This window comes from Crocodylus porosus, unplaced genomic scaffold (assembly GCF_001723895.1).
Source record: "Crocodylus porosus isolate Cpor-Errol unplaced genomic scaffold, CroPor_comp1, whole genome shotgun sequence".
NCBI classification, from domain to species: Eukaryota; Metazoa; Chordata; order Crocodylia; family Crocodylidae; genus Crocodylus; species Crocodylus porosus.
The window spans coordinates 1,800,854-1,821,487 of NW_017728937.1; the positions used below are offsets into that span (position 1 = coordinate 1,800,854).

The following is a 20,634-nucleotide window of genomic DNA, read 5'->3' on the forward strand; positions in this document are numbered from 1 at the left end:
GCTTGTCCAGGTCAGCCTGGATCACCCGCCTATCTTCTGGCGTGGATGCTTTGCCCCAAAGTTTGTTTATCTTTCAAAAAAAAGTTAAAAGATTTAACAGTGGTTGCTGCCAGGGGACTGGGACAACAGAGATTTCTCTGACATGAAACCTTGAGCCCAGTTTACAGTTTAGTGGGGTGTAGTGACAGGGTCACATTAATGCCTTGGAATCTCTGGGCCTATCTGTGCCATCAAATTTAATGTAACAACACCCTGGTGTTTACTGGCTTCAGTGCTCCAACTTTCTTGTGCCTTTCTTTAGTAGTGGCAGGGAGCTCTCGCAGCTCTGAAATTGCCCCTACACCCTTTCTTTAGGCCACATGGTGTGAGTCAGTGGCAGAGCTGAGAACAAAGCTCAAGAATTGCTGGCATCTCAGGTTTAGCTACTTAAAACACTGGACATGAGTCTAATCTGTGAGGACAGAGTGCTCATCACAGCTGAAGAGGAGATATGTCAGACTGGGGGCACAGAAGGGGTGAGGAGTACAGCAGTGGTTGATAGCTGTCTTTTGCCTCTCTGATCCAATGGGCACTCTCCACCAGTATGGTTTCCCTGGTGCAAGTTATAACAAGCCTAATGGCTGTTCTGTGGCTATTATGAAACAAAGTATTGGTTAAGGCACAGAGGAGCAGCAGTCCCTTTTCTTCAGTTATGATTCCTGTACCAGACACAGGCTGAGGAATGGTGTAGGAGCTATTTTATTGGCTTTACACCAACTTAGGAATGCCCTAATAATGGGGAGGATCTTGCTATTTCCCTGGTCCCCTCACTGCTCCTTCTGCTGTCTCCTTAATTTGCTAAAACTCTCTATACAAATACCAGAAATTCAGATGCACAAGTGGTAGCAGAGATGGGAACTTCAGCATAGGCAAGCACTGGTATGTGAGCAACCACGTTCTTTTAGCAGGGTTAGGTGATATGGGATGTGTCTTCTATATGTGCCCCTACGGTGCCTTTGTTACTTCATCATCATTTAATACTCCCTTTTGAAAGCAGCCTGTACTGTGCCATGCTGGCGGTGCAGTTATTTTTAGCCACTGTGTCACCATAGCAACATGCTATACCAAGGGATTGCGTTACTATGGCGATGTAGTGGTAGTGTCACGGTTTTTGTCTGCAGATGCTATGTCACCATAGCGCATTGCTATGGCAACATAGCATCATGTGTAGATGCATGGTGGTTCAAACACAGGTGGCAAGTCCACACTTACATCCTCTTGTTGCTACCACAATATCAGTGATAACGGGAAGTCTTTAGAGGAAAAGGTAATTTAGGATCTGCCTTGCTTTCTTCACTCAGGAGTTCCCTGGGTAGTTACCTTTTGCTCCACCCTCTTTCTGGCACACTTTCTCTCTTTGACACCCTCCTGGGGTACCAGAACATTACCGCAGGGAGCCATCCTGATCTCCCTCTGCAGCTTTGGTGATTATTAGCACCATTCTAACTGTTTGTAGCATGTGACTGGGAAGGTGATGCCCCATGGCTCATAATATATCCTTACATTAAGGGAAGGACTGCAGTGATCACCTCTTGGTCATTTACATTTGCACCTGACTAGTTTGCACCTACCTTTCCTCTCTGAGAGTGGAGGGAAATGCCCTGGGGCTCCTAAATGCTTCCCCCTAAAATCTGTCTGTCTAGAAGGACTTAGCAGCAAACCTGATAAAGTTTGTGTTCAGTGGGGCTAAATCCACCCCCTTTACCCAGGCAGAATACTGTATTTTCTTGCATACAATATGACACGGAATATAATATGCATTTTGTTTTTGAAAGGCATTGTGAAGAAAAAAAGGTCTTTCCTTATAGCAAGTAACTAAGTAGCAGCTGCTAGGGAGCGAGGCCTGCTCTTGTTCTGCTCCCTGCAGATTTTACTTGGTTTTACCCAGTAAGTGGCAAAAGTTGCTTTTACCATATTTCTATCATATAATACACACTCCAATTTCCAGAAGCAGGTTTTTGGGGAAAACTTATGTGTTGTATACAAGAAAATATGCTAGTTGCACTGGGTGCAAAGGAATAGGGAAGGGACTCTTGCCCTGCAATGCAGATCCATTATACAGTGGCTGCTCCAGCCATAATGGCTTGTGTTGCCCACACAGTCTCTAGAATGATTTCTCTACAGCGGGAAGAACAAGGCAAACTTCACTAGAGCACACCTTCCAACCTAGCCCCTGCCCCTGCTCCTGCTCCTGCCTCTGCCCCAGTTTATCCACATCCTTTTCTATTTAATGTACTTCTCCTGCATACTTTTGTACAGCAGTTTTGACATGGAGATCCATTCTGCACTACATGAGGGGATACATACCTACTAAATAACCCTTCACCCTACAAGGAAGCTCAGGCCTCCAATGGAGACTCCTTTACTGGGCAGATCTCAACTGCCCTGGAGAAAGAACCAGAGGGGTGATGGCTAGATAACGATATTTAGAGGATTGCTTTTAGGAATTGGCTTGTAGATAAAGTAGATATTGAATTAAAACAATGGTCTAGGGGAACGGCAAGGGTTACCTGATTTCTAAAAGCCTGTTTGTCATGCATTTTCATAGCTTGGAATTAGACAGGGTGTCTGAGGCCAACAGACATACACATCCTGGGAAATTTAAAACTTTATTTTCATAATAGAGATAGGCCTGGCTCCAGGGCTACAGTACCCACTTGCAAAAACCCTTGGAATTTCTGTTTTGGAATGAAATGACCAAATGAAGATGTGTGCATGTGATGGGTTTATGAAGATAGGATCTTGGCTGACAAAACAGAATGTGGACAGCATAGCCACATGGAAATCAATCAATGGTATCTGGAAATGAAAAGTAATCAGAAGAGAAATAATACAAAAGCAGTTTTCAGAACAACAAGTGGGCATTAGTCCCTGACCTCCAAGGGTGCTGACATCAGCCATTCAAGCAAAGAACCTCAAGGTGGCATTTACGTATCAGCTGGATGCACCATTTGCCATGTGTATATTCTGGGCACTGGGGAATTTGGATAATGTATTTTGTAGTCATCTTGCTTGCTTTGCCTGCATTACTCTTATTTCTTATTACTGTGTATCAGTAAAATTCACCTATTATCAACCGGAGGTGTTGTAGTTGGTCTAAAGGCTGTGCTCACCTGGAGCAGGGTATCAGAACTGGGTTGTGAATACAGTGCCTAGAGGGAGCGGGAGTAAATGAGTATATAGCACCCTCTTAAACACAACTGCACATTCACCAGGAACATCATAGGTCCTTCTAAGTAGGGTCTACACAAACCTGTTTATATGCTTATATTGTGACGTTCTGAGAGGAAGAACTGTCATTCCCCCCTGTATTTGTCTGGTATCCAACACAGTGTTTCTCAACCTACTGCAGGCAGGAGCACCTGCTCCTGCCACAGCCCTTCCCAGTCTGGCCCTGTGTGCTTCTCCAGGAAGAAGAGTCATGCCAGATCATTTTACCTGGAAGCAGTGGCAACAGTGCTGCAGCCTGGAGATTTATCTGTGCATTCATCTGCTCCTCCACCACCACCACTGCACCCAGGTGGAACTATTCTGAGTGCCTTTCTTTCATGGAGGAGAATATGAGGCTAGATCCAGGAAGGGCTGGGGCAGAATTGCCTACTCCTGCTGCAGCTGCCTCCCAATCTGGCTCCATGAAAGGTGTGTGGGGCAGTTCCACCTGACTGCAGTGGCAGCAGCAGTACCCCAATTGAGAACCACAGAGGTAAGGGGAGGCAGTACAACAGTGGTTCTCATCTGAAGTGTTCCTGAGTTCTGCAAATATATGGGGCAGGGACCATTGAATCTAAAAAGGCTGAAAATCATTGGTCTAATGCAATGAAATCCTAGTCCCTGAAGAGGACTATCAGAATGTGCTACAACAATAACATGTAATAATAATGCGAAGAAAGAGTCATTATATTTAAAAATACCAATCAAGCACCAAAACTAAAACCCAGGCTCTAGCAGAATGACTGGAACAAATCCTATGCTAGTATATAACATTCAAGGTAAAAGACATCTTGTGAAACCTCAGCAGCTTGACAGTATCTGTTTAACTCTCGTTCCACGTCGTCAGTAAGTTGGCCACATAGCATATTTGCATATTCAGTAGGCATTAAAGATAACTTTATGTACAGCAGCAATGGTGGAATAATGAAGAAAGTGTATTTACAAATAAATTATTCAGAGATTGCTGAAAACAATTGAAAATGCTGTATCTGAACCTCTCTTGAGATGGCTGGTTAGTGAGGAAAATAAGATTCACAAATCATTTATTCAACCATCAGTTGTGGGGGAGAAAATCATCATATAAACTATTATTTGAGCATCTTATTTCACCAGCTCTAGTATGTGGCAGTGTGAAGCTACTGTGGGCCAGTTCTACAAGTCAGCCTAGCTAGGCTTAACTCATGGCCAAGGTTACTTTAAGGCATTGGATAGAGCAGCTGGATATGAACCTGCCTCAATCACCAGCATGCATCAGAGCAGTTCTTTAACTTCTGTAACTTATTCCAGCTGTCTAAAAGGGTCGCTTTAGGAGTCATCAGTTGCTAGGATATGAAGATGCCCTGATACATCCTGGGTGCATCTATGCAAGTCACAGCACAAACAGTACTGATATGCTACTGCACAGTATTATTGGGCTACTGCGCAGTACAATCACTAAAAAACTTACTGCGCATTATTTAGTACTTGATTATACAAATACTAAATTTAATGCACAGTAACCACCACCGTGCATTAATGAACATGTAGATGCACCCTTTATGTACCAGGGAACCACATCCAGGAGTGGGTGGGCATAAAAATTATTATGTACGCTTTGCAAGCATTCTCTTTACACAAGAAATTTTCAGAGAATAATTTAAGCTAGCCTATAGCTGTATCATGGGGCTGAAACAGAAGGAGGTAGCCAGAAAAGGATTATGGAATTGGTCTGGTGTGCTGGCAATGTGCTTGAATTCAAGCAACTTTAGCAACAACTCTGAATTCACTAAGTATGGAGGAAGGTGTTGTACCTCTTCCCTTCCCTGTGTTGGGAGAACAGCTAATCAGCTCCCTAGAGCAGTGGTCTCCAAAGTGGAGTGCGTACACCCCAGGGTGTGCGCAAGACAATTCATTGGGGTGCGGAAAGAAAATATTAGAACTTCTATTTAGAAGTATATAAATACATCTGAGCTGCAGGGGCCGGGGGCTGATGCTTCCCTCTGAAGCAGTGGTGGTGGCCCCCAGGCGGCACCTGCCCATAGGCACCCAACTTGGGCAGTCCCAGGGGGTGCCACAGCCTCAGAGGGAAGCACCGGCCCCCCACATAGCTCAGGCAGGCAGGAAGGCTCCAGGGGAAAAAAACCAAAAAGATCAGGCTCACCATTTTTTTCCCTACCCCCTTTAGCAGAGCCTGCCTTCCCGGGCTGCTGCCCGACTGCTTCCAGGGGCTGCCTGAACAGCCCCTGAGCTGCATGGGGCCTGGTGCTTCCCTTCACAGCTGTAAGGTAGGAACCTAAAACACCTCAGAGGTGTTTTAGTTTGTTGCATCCCAAAGTCATTTGCTGCATCCCAAAGTCACTTAAGGCTCATTAGGCCGCGAAATAAACGAACAGCAGTGCAATTAACATGCAATACGCTGCCAAATGTGCAAACAACAGCGCAATTAATGCTGTGCAAAAGGGCGCTTAACCTGTTTTAAAGTGTCATGTACAAATGCCCTATAACTCTGCACCTTTACCCTGGCCTAGAGACATTTGAAACTCTTAGGACACTTCAATTGCATTGGTACATGGTATGATTTTCAAAACCCGGGTAGACAATGCTTTGGCTAGCATGATTTAGTTGGGGATGGACCTCCTGAGGTCCCTTCCAATCCTCATTTTTTATGATTCTATGACTGAATGTTTGACAAATGTTCTGGTCTCCCTAGAAGACTACAAGAGTTATTTGGGATTAAAAAAAAAGGCTTATCTTTTCTTTTATATTCCAATTTAGCAGGGCAGGTAACTTTACTTTTTGTCAAGCAAATACTAAGTTAAGCAAGCAGTTAATTAAGCAAACACGATGTTTCACTGGACTTTGTAATGCATGGAGGGCCATGCTTCCTGCTACTACAAATCAGCGTACTACTTGATTTATACTAGACGTAAGAACTATACTTATTTTTACAAGCCGAGGTTCTGGATCCTGGTTAAGCTCTCCTTTAACTCAAGCAAATGTATCATTCTCACTGGAATACGTTACTTTCTTTCCCCACTTTTTGGCTCATATTTGCTCACCAGTACTCGAAAGTTGACAGCAGCTAAACATAAATGAACTCTATAACCAAAACTAATCAGCGCAACTTGTGCAACTTGCAGGCGCCATGGGGAACCATGAAACCAACATGACAGAGTGACTTTGCTTAGTCAGTTTCACATGGGGAAACAGGTCATTCACTGAGAAGAGGCACTAGATTTGCTGAGTGTATTAAAAGCTGATTGTTGTGGTTTAGAAGGGCTTGGAGCACAAATGTGAAAAGGATGAGATTTTAAAAGGTGCTGTGTTTCAAAGGCATGTACAGTCCAGAGAGACTGAATGCAAGTTACTTGAGTTACATTGAGTTGAGTTGAGTGGTTTCTTTTTCTTACCTGCATGGTTAATTGGTGAAGGGAAGAATCTCTCCGTCTCCCTACCAAGATCAGCTGACAGGAGTTGCGTCTGGAGCAGGTCTTCTGGCTGAGGCAGCAGGAAGGAGAAACTGATGGTATCTTCTGTGCTCTAACCAAACCTGTTTTGTTTTCCCCCTCCTTTATGTTTCTGAGGTTTTACCCAGGCTGAGCTGCCCAGACTTGACTTCCGTATGAGGCTTTTTCTCCTCCCACCTGTGACTCCCGTGATAGAAAGAGAGAAAAGGAGGTGGGAAGGAAACTACCCTTTCACCCTGCCTCCCTCACCTGCCTATGTCTGTCAAGATGAGGAGTGGCAGGCCCAGCACCGCTTCCCATAGGCTTGTTGCTTTCATCAACCTTCACTCTGGGCCAAATTCTTCCAATATCCAACGCAGGGGCAAAACTCCATAAGACAAGATGTGCAAAGGTGGTGCCAGATCTAGGAGTCTTTTGTGTTTTGGTGCCCTGTCTCTAACTGGGTGGCTAATTTTCGTAGGTTCCAGGCTTTTCCAGCTCCTGCTGATTTCAGTGCACTTTGGAAAACCAGACTCATGGGGCAAACACCTGGACCTATTGAAGTCAATTGGAACTTTGTCCCTAGAGTCCACAATCAGTGGTCAATGTTGTAGGCTATTGTCGCAAAGGGCAAGAGCACTGAGCCCAAGGGGCCCTTTCCCTTGGGCACAGTGGACTCATCCTTGGGTGGATTTTTTATGCCTTCAGTTCTGTATACCTTTATCCTTTCTTATGCTCTAGATATCTCTCCTCCATTCCTTATCCTCCTCCCTTATTCCTTCCTCCCTTCCCCTACAGCTTCTGTACCATTTCTCCTCCCTCTTTTTTAGGGGCTGTTGTCCTCCTCTTTTAGTGTGTAATAATAGTTGTCTTCCCTTCCCTCTCCCTCCAACCTACCCCTTTGCTCTCTTTTTGTACCTACAATGTGGGTTGTATTATTATTTACTCGTATTATCACAGAGTCCAAGTCAGGGTCCTGTTGTGCTGGCTCCTATACAGACATGGAGCAAAATAATGGACAATGCTACAGAGAACTTGTCTTTGCTATGGGTTCCTTTCCTTCACCTCCCATGCCGTTTCACAGCTTGATCCAACTCTCATCCCAATCCCTGGGGAGCTTTGCTGCTGTTTATAGGCGGAGCTGGATTAGTTCTTACATCTAGTCAGCAGACCTTACATTGATGTCTAGTCGGCAGCCAGTATCAAGTGGAGTGCCCCAGTGGTCAGTCCCAGGGCCAGTTTTGTTCAATGTCTTCATTAACAACCTGGAAGATGGCACAGAGTGCACCCTCAGCAAGTTTGCAGATGGGGGGGAGTAGTAGATACACTAGAGGGTACAGCTAGGATTCAAAGTGATCTAGACAAATTGGAGGATTGGGCCAAAAGAAATCTCGTGGGGTTCAACAAGGACAAGTGCAAAGTCCTGCAGTTAGGATGGAAAAATCCCATGCACCAGTACAGGCTGGGAGCTGTCTGGCTGGGAAGCAGCTCTGCAGAAAAAGACCTGGGGGTTACAGTGGACAATCAGCTGAATATGAGCCAGCAGCGTGCCCTTATTGCCAAGAAGGCTAATGGCATGCTGGGCTACACTGGTAGGTGTGTTGCCAGTAGGTCAACAGAAGTAATTATTCCTCTCTGTTCAGCACTGAAGAGTCCACATCTGGAGTACTGTGTTCAGTTTTGGGTCTTTCACTACAGAATGGAGGTGGACAAATTAGAGCAAGTCCAGTGGAGGGTGACAAAAATGGTGAGGGGGCTGGGCACATGACTTCTGAGGAAAGACTAAGGGAACTGGACTTATTTAGTCTAGAGAAGAGAAGACTGAGGGGGGATTTAGTAGCAGCCTTCAACTATCTGAAGTGGGATTCAAAAGAGGATGGAGCTAGACTGTTCTTAGTGCTGGCAAATGACAGAAGAATGAGCAAAGGTTTCAAGTTGCAGCAAGGGAAATTTAGGTTAGATATTAAGAAGAATTTTCTCACGAGGAGGGTAGTAAAACACTGGAACAGATTACTTAGAGAGGTGGTGGAAGCTCCATCCTTGCAGGTTTTCAAAACCCAGCTAGACAAATCTTTGGCTGGGATGATTTAGTTGGGGACGGTCCTGCTTTGGACTAGCTAATCTTCTGGGGTCCCTTCCAGCCCTAATTTTCTATGATTCTATCTCTCCTTCCCCCTAAGCCTCTCTTTCACACCCACATTTTATTTCTCCCACCCTATCAATTCCTTGCTCTGGTTCACCCTCTGCCATTGCTCCCTTTCCACCTTATTCTTTAGCCTTCATTTCTTCCTTGGCCCCACACCCATTATTCCCCCTAGTTGCCTATATCCTCATCATCAGTTTGATGATGCTCCCGTCTACTCCCACTCCACCACACACTTCCTCCTGCCCTTGTCCACTCTGAGAAGGCTTTAAGAACTAGGTGCTTGGCCATTCCAGGTTTTCTTATCCCTTTCTCACTGACATACTCAGGCACCAACAAGACCCATAATGTCAGGTTACATTTGGGACTTTCCTGCAAATAGGATCTCTGAGGAACCTCCTTCTGCAAGGAGACATCCTCTACAGCCCTGTAGAAGCACAGAAGTGGGTCTCAGCTGCCTATACAAAACATCAGGAAGCTTCCTCTCAATTCTCAGGAGCTGCAGAGAAGAAAAAAGAGTGGACCATGGCCTGAGATAAGATGGGAAAGGGGAAAGTAGAAATTGGAGGATGTAAATGGGTTTAATAAATTTCCCGATGTAAAAGACAATTGCAGGGTTTTTAGTTCCCATCTGGTGGTTGTAGACAAAGTTCACTGAATTAAGGTACAAAAAGTTAGACGAAATGAGAAAGCAACATGTAAAAAATACCTCCAACTTACTGATGGTAAGGCTAGTCAGCTGGACAAGGTTGCAGGCTTCAGGCCTGTACCCCAAGACAGAAAATCAACTACAGCTGTGAGTCAGGGGAAGAGCGGGTGATTTATGTGGCCATTCTGAAGTATCTTTTACAACTCCTGAAGTATCTTTTACAACTCCCCGGCAGTTCATGTGGCTCTGCTGCCAGTTCACACCCATTGAGTGTCTAACTTTGTACTACCTCTATGGGACAATTTTGGTTTAGTATTTAAAATGACAGAACTTCAGAGTTGTGGAAACATCCTGCTGTCCTTGGGTCTCAAATGGAAATTCTGAACTCCTTGGCAGGGTCAGGCTGACCATTTGGCTGCCTTTATATACATTATTTCAGATTAAATATTTATGTGCTATAAATAGGGCATTTTAATGCATGAGTCATTAGTGAGAGTCATGTTTGAATAGTGGCAAGCTACCAGTATTTTAACAAGAGGCTCACACAATATTTTTCATCTTCAGCTAGGGATAAACTGTGATGGTTCAAGGTTAAAAAGAGCCCAGACCTAGACCAACCAATGACCAGCCATCAAATGAAAGTTATCACTCACTTGCCTGCCCAGTGTGATGGCCCTACCCCATGCACCAGTCTGACTTTGCATGATGGAACCAGCCTCATGTAAGCCCAATCTAACACACAGGGCCAAGTTATCCCAACCTGGAGGCTTCTCATTGGTTTGGAAATTTAGCAGCAGGGGAACAGCAATTAATGTTGCCACTGCTCCCCTGCTGATAAATTTCCAGAGCCATAGGAAGACCCATGGGCCAGAGGTTAAGCACCACTACTGGACCCATCCAAATAGGTCCATGGTCCCCCCACAGCTCAGGGCCAAGATCCAGCTTCACTTTGACCTCAGCACTGGCTTCTAGTTCACCTTGACTCTGACTTTGGACTCCTGGCTCCCTGGGAACCTGACCCTGGGATTTTGTCTGTGTATCAGGTGACCTTCCCTGACCAGCTACTCCCTAGTTCCTAATGCTTTGCAGAAAGTCACCAATGATCCATCCCTTGTACCCTCCCTGACACTTTGAGTAGATTGTATCTGTGACAGATGTGTTCTATAGCTCCTGATAGACCCATCCTCCTTAAGTTAGTCTGGCACATTTCTTAATCCAGCTATACAATTGTCATTGGGTTCCATGGTTAGGGGCAGACATTCAAAAAGCCTGAGCCTGAATTGATTCAATCTTTGCAGGTTAGTCTAACCTGCAAAGCTTGAATTGATTTGGAGGTGGATAGACATTCCCTTTTCATTTCAGAAATGCAGGCACATGCCTGGAATGGCTCAGGCTCAAAGATGGGGGGCACTGGAACAGCCCTCCCTTCCTTTTTACAGTACTGAGCTGGGATGGAGGGGGGAGGGGGGCATGGCCAGGCCCCAGCAGGATGCTCTGTTTAGCTCAGCAGGGAATTGATAACAGTGCTTATCACCCCTAATCAGTGTTTATCGTCAGGGCCAGCTCACAATTTTTGGAGCCCCCTGCAAGAAATAGCTTTGGGGCCCCCTGCCCCAAAGAAGCTAGTGGGGGTGGAGGGGGAGGGTGGTGAGTGGCTGGACATGAAGCCAGCGGCAGCAGTGGGGTGGGGGGGGTGGCAAGCAGCTGGACACAGGGGGCCCCTTAACTGCAGGGCCCCCTGTGGCCACAGGTTTCTCAGGATAGGACAGGCCAGCCCTGTTTATCACCCCATTAAGAAAACAACAGGGACATTACCAGCTTCCTATTGATTCTGACCATAGCAGCATGTGGTCTGCTAGCTAATACAGATACCTCCCAGCAAAGCAGAGGGAAGTGGGGAACTCCTGTTTAGCAGGGAGTGGTGAGGGGGAGTGGGGGGAGCAGACTGCAAGTCTCTGCTGGAGCTGCAGCCAAGGAGCAGAGGGGAGGGGCCAGCCCTGCTGTGAAGCAGAGAGTCCCACCCAGCCCAGAGAGGATGTTGAGGGAGTCTGATTTATCTTAAACCAGCAGGGGGTCTGGGACAGATATTGCTTAAACTGGTTTGACCCAAATCAGTTAAGTCTGATACTACATTCAACCACTTTTATCTCAAACCAGTTTCAGCCATTTTCTAACTGGTTTATGCACACTGAATATCTGTTCTGTTACAGGTTTAAACCAGTCTCTGATCAGTTATGTGTCATGTCTGTCCCTAGCTCCCCTGGGGAGCTAGGGACAGACTATGTGGTGGTTAACTCTGTGGTGTCTAAAAGAATACTTCCTTTGGTTTGTTTTAAAATTGCTGCCTGATAGTCTTATTCAGTGCTCCTTAATTCTTGCATTATGAGATGGAGCAAATAATAGTTACCTATTCACTTTTTCCACATAATTTATGATTTTATAGACCTTTTTCAGTCACCTCCCCACTGCCTCTCCAACCCAGTCATCTCTTTACCAAAATGAAGAGACCATGTCTTTTCAGTCTCTCCTTGAATGGAAGCTTTCCATAACTCTGATCACCTTTGCTTTGAAAAGAAATTATTGGAGGAGGTAAACCAGCATTTGGGGTTCCTGCTCTGCCAAATGTTTCCAACTGTATCACAAGTCTTGTGTTATTTGGTGTGCTTCTTTAAAGACAGAGCTCCTGGAGTCAACTGATTTCATGAGAATCTTATTTTTATGTTGTCCATTTCTCACAGTATCAAAACGCAGAGGCAAATAAAAAATACAAATGTTTAATTTTTTTAATGTCATTACTATCATGACTTTTCAGACCTAATGCTTGATTTTTGGACTCCTCGAATGATATTGAGCTGAGTGTATAAGATGACTCATCACCAACTTGTGTACATAGTACTCCTTGCCGCATGTGCATTCAGTGTCTTGCTTCCCTGTAATTGATCCATTATGTTAATGTAACAGCCCATACATCCTCCACTGCAGGTGTAGTTTCAAAGGATCAAGGAGAAAAAAGGTGGCAAGAAACAATGCACTCTAGGGAGCACCAGACTTCTTGAATAAACAGCCCTGTTAAACAAAGACACTGCCATGTTTAGGAGATGTTTGTTTCCAGTAGTGTGCTTCTCTTGGCTCTCTTTCCTGGGATGATTAGCTTTGCTAGAGATTGGGATAGACATGACAATTGCATCATTATGCAGGGTCATACAAGTGCTCAGATACCATACTGATGGGCGCAGGGCTGAGGATATTATTTAGGTTTTATTCGAACTGTTCATTCTGTTATAGCTCTGGTGGTATAATGCCTGGTACATGCTGTTTAGCGCTAGGACAATATCAGTGACACAGAACTACTCCACTGACTTATTCTGGCAGCCACACCAGGTAGGTAGTATTAACTGAGTATGAAGACAGTCTCTGTGATGTAGAGAAAAAAGGGATGCAGAGAAAGAGGGGTTCTGCTATGATAACCAGGGATCATGGTTTTCTCTGATTAAAAAAATATACATTATATATGTATGTGTGTGTGTGTGTGTGTGTGTGTGTGTGTGTGTGTGTGTATAAAGTGATGTTTTATTTAAATCACAGAAAAATGTGGATTTGAGGTTACTTCTTTTTAACCAAAAATTGGGGATTTTTTAAATCAGAGAAAACCAGGATCCCTCATGATAAATCCAGGAGTGGCAGCCAAGGGCAAGAGAAAGCTTATGTAGACATTCATGTTTGTTGTTCAAGTTAACATTAAAGAGAGAGGCTGCAAGAAGGGTGCAGCTTTGTGCTGGATTTGGAGCATGACAGTAACAGCAGGTGAAAGGAGTGGAAAAGACTGATATGTTTTGTTATACGTAAACCAGGGATGAACACATTCTCTCATACCTCCCGCCATGTGTGTTTTGTGTTCTGATTTTAACTACTTTTTAAAAATGGAACAATAATAACCCCTCCATTAGTAGTTTTCAACTTCCCTTATCTTATTTTTGGGGCTATAAAATGACACTCTTAGGACAAATAAAGAACATCAAGGGAATTCCAGATATACTGTGACTGGCGAGGCAACCAGAAATCACAGGGCTTGATCCTAAGTCAGTTTAGCTCAGTAGTTTTGCCAAATGACTTCAGTGGACTCATAATCAAGCCTGGAAGTCTTGGAAGAGTTCCAGTATTTATGGTATCTGTGGGATCACCTAGAAGTTAAGGAACACACAGGGTTTAGCTTCCTACAAGCTATCTGGTGGGATTGATAAGAGGGAAAGTTTCCCTTCCCCCCTTTTATTGGGTGCAAATGTATAGTGGGGTGTAGGTGGCAGGACAAAGGTGTTTGCGTGTTTGCACAGCTTCTGTTGCAAATACCAAGAAGTACCGACTTGATAGGATAGATCCTATTTCCTGTTTCGCCTGAAAAAAGAGCGAAGTCCAGTTGTGTGTAAAGCCTTTCAGTTTTCATGTAGTGCAGTCATTGCTAGACTGAGGTGAAAGGGAGTTAAGTGTGGCAGTGCCATCTCTTTCCAGCTGACCAATGAAACCCAGGAGGTTTTGGGAGTGTTGCTGGAAGCACTCTCTCTCATAGCAATCTGCAAAGGTAAAAACTTTTCAATTCAGGGGTATCTGGGACTCATGAAAATGGTACTGAATAGCCTGGTTTCATTCTACCTAGTCATCATGAAGAGAAATAAAAGTGATCGTGCTATTTCTTCAAATTACACATGGCAGGACACCCTCCTGCATATATGTTTCTTCCACAATCTAAGGATGATGGCCTAGGAACATGAGCTTTAGCAGGGAGGTTGTCCTTAGAGCAAAGAAGGACCTCAGTGAAAATCTGCCTTGGATTTTGCTGTGCTCTGAGTGTTTTCGATCCAGGGTTCACACATCCACAGAAGTGTTTTGCTTACAACAGTGACCCCCCAGCGCTCTAAATAAAAGAATTGCACATCCAAGCCTATCCAACTTAGGATGGCACTAACATATTTCATGGGGCCCATCCAATCTGATTGTTTAGGACTGTGAGGAAAAGGACTTAAAATTATGCTCTCTCCTCCTGTGTAGAATGGCTTAAGAACAGATGTTTGTGCTCTAGAAACAGGGGTGAGAGAAAAACTGTATTATCCAGAGTTTCCTGTACCTGGGGCACCATAGTGTAACAGAAGGTTTGTCAGAGAACTTATTACACCTTCTTCATTATCATGATGCATTTATACCAGTCCATCAGAGATAGTTGACGGCTGCTCTGTTACATCCATAAGCAAATGCCTCCATCACACTTTACATCAAGTATGTGTGTGTTAGAGCAGTTGATATAAGAGCTTGCTAAACCACGTCATGCTCCCTTACACCATGAGATGGACAGAATATCTTAGTAGTGATAAGCTCATGTTGAAGACATTGGAGTTCAAGTAGAGCTTTAAATACCCAGAAAAATGTGTCACAAAGCAGAATAAAGACAGTCCTTGTACTGAAACTGCATATTATTGTAAGAAGGAGGAGGATAGATAGCAGACAGAAGTAAATACACGTAATGATGTCAAACTGAGACTGGCTAATACTTGTTGGGCATGTTATTCTTGGAGATTGATCGTAAAGAATATGTTTCTCAGCAGCCAAAGAAAATCCGTTAGAGAACAGTGTGAATGAGGAACCTGGCCACAAGCTAGGAAGGAGACAACAAAAATATGTCAGTCCTGAAATAGGAGTTATTGTCTCATAGCACCATCTGCTGTCCCTTGGTGAGAGTGCAACAGGAACAGTCAATGTGTCAGGGGTGGGCAATATTTGTGGGCAGTGTCAAAAGTACCTGCGACCTCAACTCATAAGATGTTGGTGTGCCAGTGGCAGCTGGCAAGGAAGCCATGAGGTGCCCAATCCTTGATGTGGCAGTGCAGCCCCAGCTTGTTCCCCAAGGTGCGAGTGCCAGGCAAAATGCCTTTTTGTGCCATGCTCCAGCATGCATGCCAGGGGTTACCTATCCCTGCTCTAGCCCTTTCTTAAATTTACTCAGGGCTTGAGAGGCAGCCAAAAGCATTAAATCAGATACACTGTTTCCAGTTAGGGAGGCAGTAGGAGTGGAGTGAGTGCAGCATGTCTCAGTATAGTACTCTATGGCACTATACTGGGGTGGTAGAGACGTACCCATGATACTATTGCTAGGATCCTAGACGTACATGCCACTGAAATGAATGTAGACGGTTCACCTAGGGATATATGCAGCAGTTCTATTGGGCGCAAACATGAAGATGTTATTGCCAGGTATCAAAATCCTTTTTTAAGATTACAGTAAGTGAAAATCTGTATTTGTCATGAGGGAAATGTTGTGGGTCCAGACAGACGGCTAGACAAACACAGATGTCAGTAGACCTAAGTCCGGTCCATGGGCTGGGTGTCTGACATCACTGCATAATCTCATATCCAGCTGCATAATAAGAATTATGTTTGCTTCTCTCCATATTTCATGCGTTTAGATTACAATATACTTATGTTAAATATTCCTACCTAGTTCTGTTTAGGTATTCTCCAGGAAATGGTTCTCATGCATTGGAGAATGACCTGTAAGATAGTTTTTGAAACTGTGATGGTCCAGGAAATATAAAAAAGGCAAGGGTTTTTTTGTGCTTATCTTTTATTGGACCAACTGCATAGTTGGGAGACGTATTGGACAAGCTTTCATGAATCTTAGTCTTTGCATTTGTAGAAATTGGTGACGCCTGTTGCACCAAGCTGAAAGCCTCTTTGAACTTAGGAGAGTAGAAATACTGAGAAGGGCAACACTTGATTTCATTTCAGTTTGAATTATACAGCATACTGCTATGCTGTGCATATATGGAATTGATTTTTTTCTAGATCAATGATGACCATTAAGATATCTTCCACTTGCAGTGTTTTCCATTTAAATATTTTATTTAAAGGACAATGCTTTTAAAGAACCCCACAGCCTTGGCTAATAAAAAAGCAAGGGAACTTTTGGTTTTGCTGATCTTAGCAGAGTCCTTCTTATGGCAGGGAACAAGGTTTTAAAACATTACTTCAACCTGATGATTATGAAATAGTGGCGTTCAAATGACAGTGTTATGTGCAGCTTCTGAAGTCATAGACTTTAGGCACCTGTAGCTATGTGCTGCCATCACATGGCCACTTCATTCAGTATAATGGGAGTATTTTCCCTGTTCTTTCTCATTATTCCTCTCCTTCCTTGGCCCAGCACTCCTGTGTTTTCCATATGGTGACCCCATGTTACAACAGAAGGTTTCAGTACCTCTCCCATCTAGCTATAAAAATGGTTATGTTTTGGACTTCCCCTGAACACAGCAGACATAGCTGTAATTCTCTGTACTCATTTACACCCTACTTGAAGGTCACAGTTGCCTGACAATCTGTTTATCAGTGTCATATTTGGATTAGCAGTGCTTTGAGAGTTTCCTACAATGCTCACAGAAGCTGCTGAGCCTTTGTACTGAGTCCAGTGGATTTTAGAACATGTTTTGAGTGAAGGGAAATGCAGAAAGATAATGAAGAAACTGGAATGACCTCAGGTGCAGCAGGCATAAATTCTCCCAAAGCAAGCCAGAATGTTTTAAGAACAGTGAAGACTGCAGAATACAAGGATAGGGGCAGAGAAATGTGTTACAGTGCACTGCTGTGTGGCCCAGCCTCTAGACGCTTTAACTTGCGCACCCAAAATGGTGTTATCAAACCCAACCAGCTGTGCTTAACAGTAACACTGTTGTATCATGTGCAGATTAAAACCCATGGTAGCAAAATACTATCTGCTGTTTTTATGAATCAAAATATACAAAAGGCCATGACTGATTAAAGATTCTTTTTTCAGAAATACATGCGGCAGGAGTTGTCACAGGACAAACTGGCATCTTGGCCCACAGCAGATCACCGCTGTCCTCCTAAAACATAAAAGGAGAAATCCTTCCATTCACTCCCCACCTTTTTTTTCTCTCACCCCCCTCTCCTCAGAGAGAATGAAAGTAGCAATGGTTTCTTTTCCCTTCTTGTGGCCTCCTTTGACACATTCTTATCTGCCAGACACTGGCCTCCAGCCATCACACCTCAGATAGATTTTTTTACAGATCTCACCACCGCAGCTTATCAAATGATCAAATGACATATTTCTCACAGCAGGAGGTGTGTTTAAAGAAGTGCCCTAACCAGACTGCAAGATGAATAATGACCATCACTATTTCTAAATTACTGTTTCTTTCAGTGGGATATAGTGTAACCCTCCACCTCCTGTCCTGTATTGATGCTGTGCATTATCAAACAGCTGCTTCATTCCTCCCCACAACCTGCTGCACTTCACCTTCAGTGATAAGTAAATTTGTTGAGAAGTTTAGGGGTCAGGGTAAGCTGTTGGGTCTGCCCCTTGGTATTGGCTCTGATTCCTGGTGCAGTTTTCATGTGCAGCGGAGATAGCATCAAAGGGGGAATTCTGTAAGAACTGCTGGGTGGAATGACTCCAGTCAGAGACAGCCTTTGGGTAAATGGTCCCAGGGAAAAGAAGTTTGGTGCATGGGATATGCAGAGATCTGGGGGGCATATATCTCCCCTCACTTGCCCGGGAGTGCATGCAGTGGTAGAAGCCACCCTCCCCGCATCCCTGTACCCCACTGAACAAGCCACTCACAGTTCCATCCCGCACCCTGCCCCAGCTGGGCAGTGCCTGTTGGCGCCTCTTCACTTCGGCACCTCTTCACTTCAGTCACCCCCCTCGCCTTCCCTTGATACAGCACTGAATGGTGTCCTGGGCAAACTTGTAATTTGGTACCCCACCACTCCCCCTTGGTGCCCTCCCAGGTCAGTGGCACTGCTGCAGACAGAGACAAGCAGGGGCAGAGGTGCAGTCTTTCAGGGAGGTGGAGTGGCATGGTGGACCAAGCAGGTAGGTGGATAGGTACCAATGCTGCTGCCCACATTGCCTGGCCCTGCTTCTGACCAGTGGCTGGAGGCAGGCAGAGGGAAGTGGGGGCACTGAGCTGGGTTGGGCACTGCTCCTCCTGCCTGGGGGAGGTGGGGATTAGCTGGGTCAGGGCAGAAGGGAGAGTACTGCTGTGAGCATGCGTGTGCTTGTGTGGTACCCCTCTCACCACAGCACCCTGGGCAGTCACCCATGCTGCCCACCCCTAAGCCCAGCTCTGTCTTCCCTATCCCCTAGTTTGGCTTGCCTCTTAGATGGCTGTTTTGGTCCTAAAGTTCTCCATATTTCACAGGCAATTGGTATCCCCTCACTTTTGCTGCTGGAAATCATTGGTGCAAAAACAAATACTTGTGAAGGCATGAGCTACTTGGCATTTTAATTTTCTCCATAGGTAATGCCACATCAATCTTCCTTGCATCAGCAGATCTCAAAGCACTTTTCAACAGAGTGTTGGGGCGCAGTTGTAGTGATGGTGGGCCAGGAAAAGTACAAAAGATAAGGTCCTTTGTGAGCAATTAATCTTTTATTGGATCAAGGTCTTCGTTACTTTAAGAGGGCAAAGCAGTGGGATACAGCCATGTTCTAGGAGACAGCTGAGCCAGGGCCAGCTGCATTTGAGTAAGCAGCCAGAAGAAAGTCCAAAGAAGGGTTATAGGGCTGCCTATAACCACTTAGGAGCTAGCCAAGCAATAAGGAAACAAGGCAAAGCTCCAGGCAGGGAGGAAGGGCTACAGCTCAGCAGAGCCAAATGCAGTTAGGGAGAGCAGGCTGCTCATCGAGGTCAAGGGTACATGCCCCAAAGGGGTGGAGGTCTGGGAGATACCAGCTTAGCTCCTGAGCCAGAGCAGTCAGCCTGGGTGCTTGGGGGAAGAGCTCCTGGCCCAGAGGTGGGGCGGTGGAAGCCATGAGTAGGGCTGGAGCTGGGGAGAGGCTAATCAATCAGGACAGGAGCCTGGGGAGAGCCTGGAGACAGGCACCTAGTAGCAATAGAAAATGTTGGGGTTTTGGCTATTGTAGACTGGAAAAGACCAGGGGTTTTGGGGTGCAGAGGAGACCCTTGAGGTTCCTGGCAGTCATTCCCTGCTATCAGGGGATCAGGTCAAGAGAAAACCCTACAAAGGTCTGGGATCCTGTGGGTTGTGCAGGCCAAAGCCCAGCTGTGCAAGGACAACGAGCGAGCCGCCCTGGAAAGATGGTCGGAGTCTCAGAGCTGGAGAGGAGAGCATCAGGAGACCCAGTATAAAAGAGGCAGGGCGAAGGAGCCCAAGTGGGCTGAAGCCAACCAACAGGGGCCTAGGGCCCAAGCCACTGGAAGTTAATGTAGGACCAGAGGGGCCAGCAAAGGACAAGTGACAGCTGCAAGACAGGTGTGGCTACGAGGGCAGCTGGAGGCCATGAGTAATGCCCCTTAGGTGATTTTGGTGCCACTAGGCATGGATAAGGGTGGTAGGGCCATGAGGGGTGCCTGCAGGGCAGGACAGGTGCGGGCAGGGCGCAGAACAGCTGTGGTATTGGACTGCGGGTCCAGAGAGAGGGACAGCAGCGGGACCAAGCACCCACCTCTGTCAGTGAGGTGCACTCGGGATCGCTGCGGGACTCCAGCAGCAGCCCAACAATTCACATACATCATAGCGTGGCCGGCAAAATAGCGAGGGACACTATGGAGCTGGAGTGGGAGCTGGATTAAGGCGGCCATTGCGGGGTGTCACAGCCGCTCTCATGGGTGAGTCCTGCTGCAAGGTTGGAAGGACAGCGACGAACTTTTGGGTGCTACTGCCGCGCTCTTCCTCGGGCCTCTGAGAAAAGCAGCAGATGCTCCCGGCCTACAAGCGAGGTCAGCGTGACTAGCTCCCTTTCAAAGACGGGGAAACTGAGGCACCAGGGAAGCGCCAAGGTTTGCTCTAGGTAAGCAGACCGCACCCCGGCCCAGTGCTTTGCTTCGGGCCATGCCTGCCACGGGCAGAGAGGCCGCCCTCCCCCTGCCTCGCGGTTGCCATGGCAACCCATCTCTCCGCCCCATAGCCTTGGCCCCGCCCCGCAACGGCGAAGGCAACGCCCCATGTGCGCCCTCCAATCAGACGCGAGACGAGCCGCGCGGCCGAGCCCCCGCCCTCAATTGCCCCCGTGCGCCTGCGCCCTGAGCACCACGGCTGCCGGGGGCGGGGGAGAGTGACGAGGCCCCGCCCCCTGCGCGCGGCGCTGCTGCCGCCCCTTGGGGCCGCCCGGGCCGGAGAGCGGCGCCGCCTCAGCCCGC

The 20,634-nt window shown here is 46.1% G+C and overlaps 1 protein-coding gene across 1 annotated transcript in view; it reads right to left on the minus strand.

Annotated features, from left to right (window-relative positions):
• Positions 1 to 6,863, minus strand: part of ANO9 (anoctamin 9) — a 55,004-nt gene extending 48,141 nt beyond the window's left edge. Inside the window, exon 1 of the mRNA XM_019547244.1 lies at positions 6,639 to 6,863. Coding sequence (XP_019402789.1) covers positions 6,639 to 6,644 — 6 coding nt within the window. The 5' untranslated portion in view covers positions 6,645 to 6,863. The remainder of the gene's footprint in view (positions 1 to 6,638) is intronic.
• Between the last annotated feature and the right edge of the window lie 13,771 nt (positions 6,864 to 20,634).